The 2,059-nt window shown below is 53.1% G+C and overlaps 1 gene segment (V, D, J or C); it reads left to right on the top strand.

Annotated features, from left to right (window-relative positions):
* Window positions 1–1,266: 1,266 nt before the first annotated feature.
* Window positions 1,267–1,809, top strand: LOC115271420 (the record flags this gene model as incomplete). The annotated part of the segment is given in 2 exon segments: window positions 1,267–1,312; window positions 1,471–1,809. Coding segments are annotated over 2 exon segments (385 nt in total), but the record flags the coding sequence as incomplete, so codon positions are not given.
* Window positions 1,810–2,059: the final 250 nt, after the last annotated feature.

Below are 2,059 nucleotides of genomic sequence, written 5' to 3'. Positions count from 1 at the left end.
CCCTGTTCCATAAGAGCGAGAGAAATCCCCTCAGTCTCCTTCTGTGCAACAGCCGGGTAGGTTTGTGGTCACCTGAAGCACCCCCCAGACTCTCTCTCACTCCCCACACGTGTCACTCAGCTGCCTGGTCACTGCCCCCACGTGCACGGCCAGCTCTAGGCACCAGCAAACCAAGCACGCACTTGGGGCGGCACAACTGCAGAAGCGGCATGGCGGCATTCCAGGGGCGGCTCCCAGAGGTTTTGTTTTTTTGTTTTTTCCTTGGGGCGGCAAAAAAACTAGAGCCGGCCCTGCCCACGTGTACAGGGAAGGGTCGATCCCATGGTTGCGCACAGACGCAGATCAGCCATTCTGGAGTGGCCGTGCTCCTGTTTGGAGGTGCTGTCTGGGGCCAGTACTGGCGCGGGGGTGGGGGTGTAGCACTTTATACGGGCAGCTCCTGGAGGATCCTGGTAGCTAGGATCGGTCTCTTGCTTTTGAGAGTGGGAAGGTGCATTTCAAAGGAGGGGATGGATATTTATTGACAAAGGAAAATTACTGCCCTGTTTGATTGTGTTGCACCTTTTACTGTATATCAGAGAGGCCCTGTCTCTGACTCTCACACGCTTCATAGCTCGTAAAAAGACTCAGCGATTTAACCAGAGAAACCTCTCAAGAGAGAAGTTTCTCTGGTTAGAAACTAACCATGAGGATTTCAGTGCAGGGCGTGGTCACAATAACTGGTGACTTTGGCCACTAAGGGGAGCATGTTATCTCTAGTGGCTGAATGGGAGGCTACACCCGCTGTCCAGCAGTGTGGGCGTGTGAGGCTGCAGGGGTGTAACAGCTTGTCTGGGTTTCAGCCCTTGGGATTGTTGTTAAGAAATGTCCCCTATGGACTGGGAAGAAAGTAACGTAGAAACTGTTGTGCTCAGAGTCCCAGCTCCCCGCCATTATGCCCAGTGAGTAATCTCTGAACGAATGGATTTCATAAAGTCCGTGGCTCCGCAGTCAGCACCCCTGAGCTCTGCATTTTTTCTGGCTTTCCCTTGCACACAGTGATTACAATAACCCTGGCTTTTCCGTGGTGATTGTAATTTATACTGCAAGACTCTCCCCTGTGTAACCGCTCCACTCTGGGGAATGAGATGCCAGCAGCAGCCAGTGAGCAGGCAGCAGATTTGCATAAAGGAGCCATTCCCATGTGCTGAGACTTTAAGAGCGATTGCTGGTTTCCAGCCAGAGACCCATTTGTGTCAGGAAGCCGAGCTCATCTGGATTCCCACCATGGCCGGGTCCCCTTTGCTCCTCGCGCTGCTCACGTACTGCTCAGGTGATACAAGTGGCTGTTTCCCCCCCCCCCCGCCCCGTTTCTTAATAAAAGGGAACTTTGCATATCTGCTGCATTATCCCATTGGTTACCTGGGATGCCCCCAATCTGTGTTATCTTGGAGTTAAATTCTATCCATGTGTTTTCTCCTCCTGTTTCAGGTTCTCTCGCCCAGTACGTGCTGACTCAGCCGCCTTCAGTGTCTGTGTCTCCAGGGCAAAATGCTCAACTCACCTGCTCAGGGAACAACATTGGTAGCAAGGGTGTTCAGTGGTTCCAACAGAAACCTGGCAGTGCCCCACTACGTGTTATATATGGTAGTAGCAGCAGACCCTCTGGAATCCCAGATCGATTCTCTGGTGCCAACTCCGGTAACACGGCCACGTTAACCATCACTGGAGTCCAGGCGCAGGACGAGGCTGATTATTACTGTCAGGTTTATGACAGCGGTGCTACTCACAGTGACACAGTCAGATGGGGAAGTGAGACACAAACCTCTTGTTGTTCAAGGGAACGTGTCGCTCTGTTTCCATGCAGGGAGGGTTCCACTCAGAGGAGAACGTGCACGTGGGGCTGGGTGGGCGAAGGAGGATGTTTTCAATCAGCCCAGAAGCCGTTCCAGCCAGCTGTGGAGCATGAGTCACTGCCTCACCGTTCCCATGGGGGTCTCACTGCACTGGGCTTTTGTTCATAGATGATAAGGCCAGAAGGAACCACTGTGGCCATCTAGCCTGTGGCCTCCCGTATAGC

The sequence above is a fragment of the Terrapene carolina genome, unplaced genomic scaffold (assembly GCF_002925995.2).
Source record: "Terrapene carolina triunguis isolate 2854851 unplaced genomic scaffold, T_m_triunguis-2.0 Scaffold9553, whole genome shotgun sequence".
NCBI lineage: Eukaryota > Metazoa > Chordata > Testudines > Emydidae > Terrapene > Terrapene triunguis.
The sequence above is the reverse complement of the archived record's forward strand: the minus strand, read 5'-3'. Positions and strand labels throughout refer to the sequence as shown.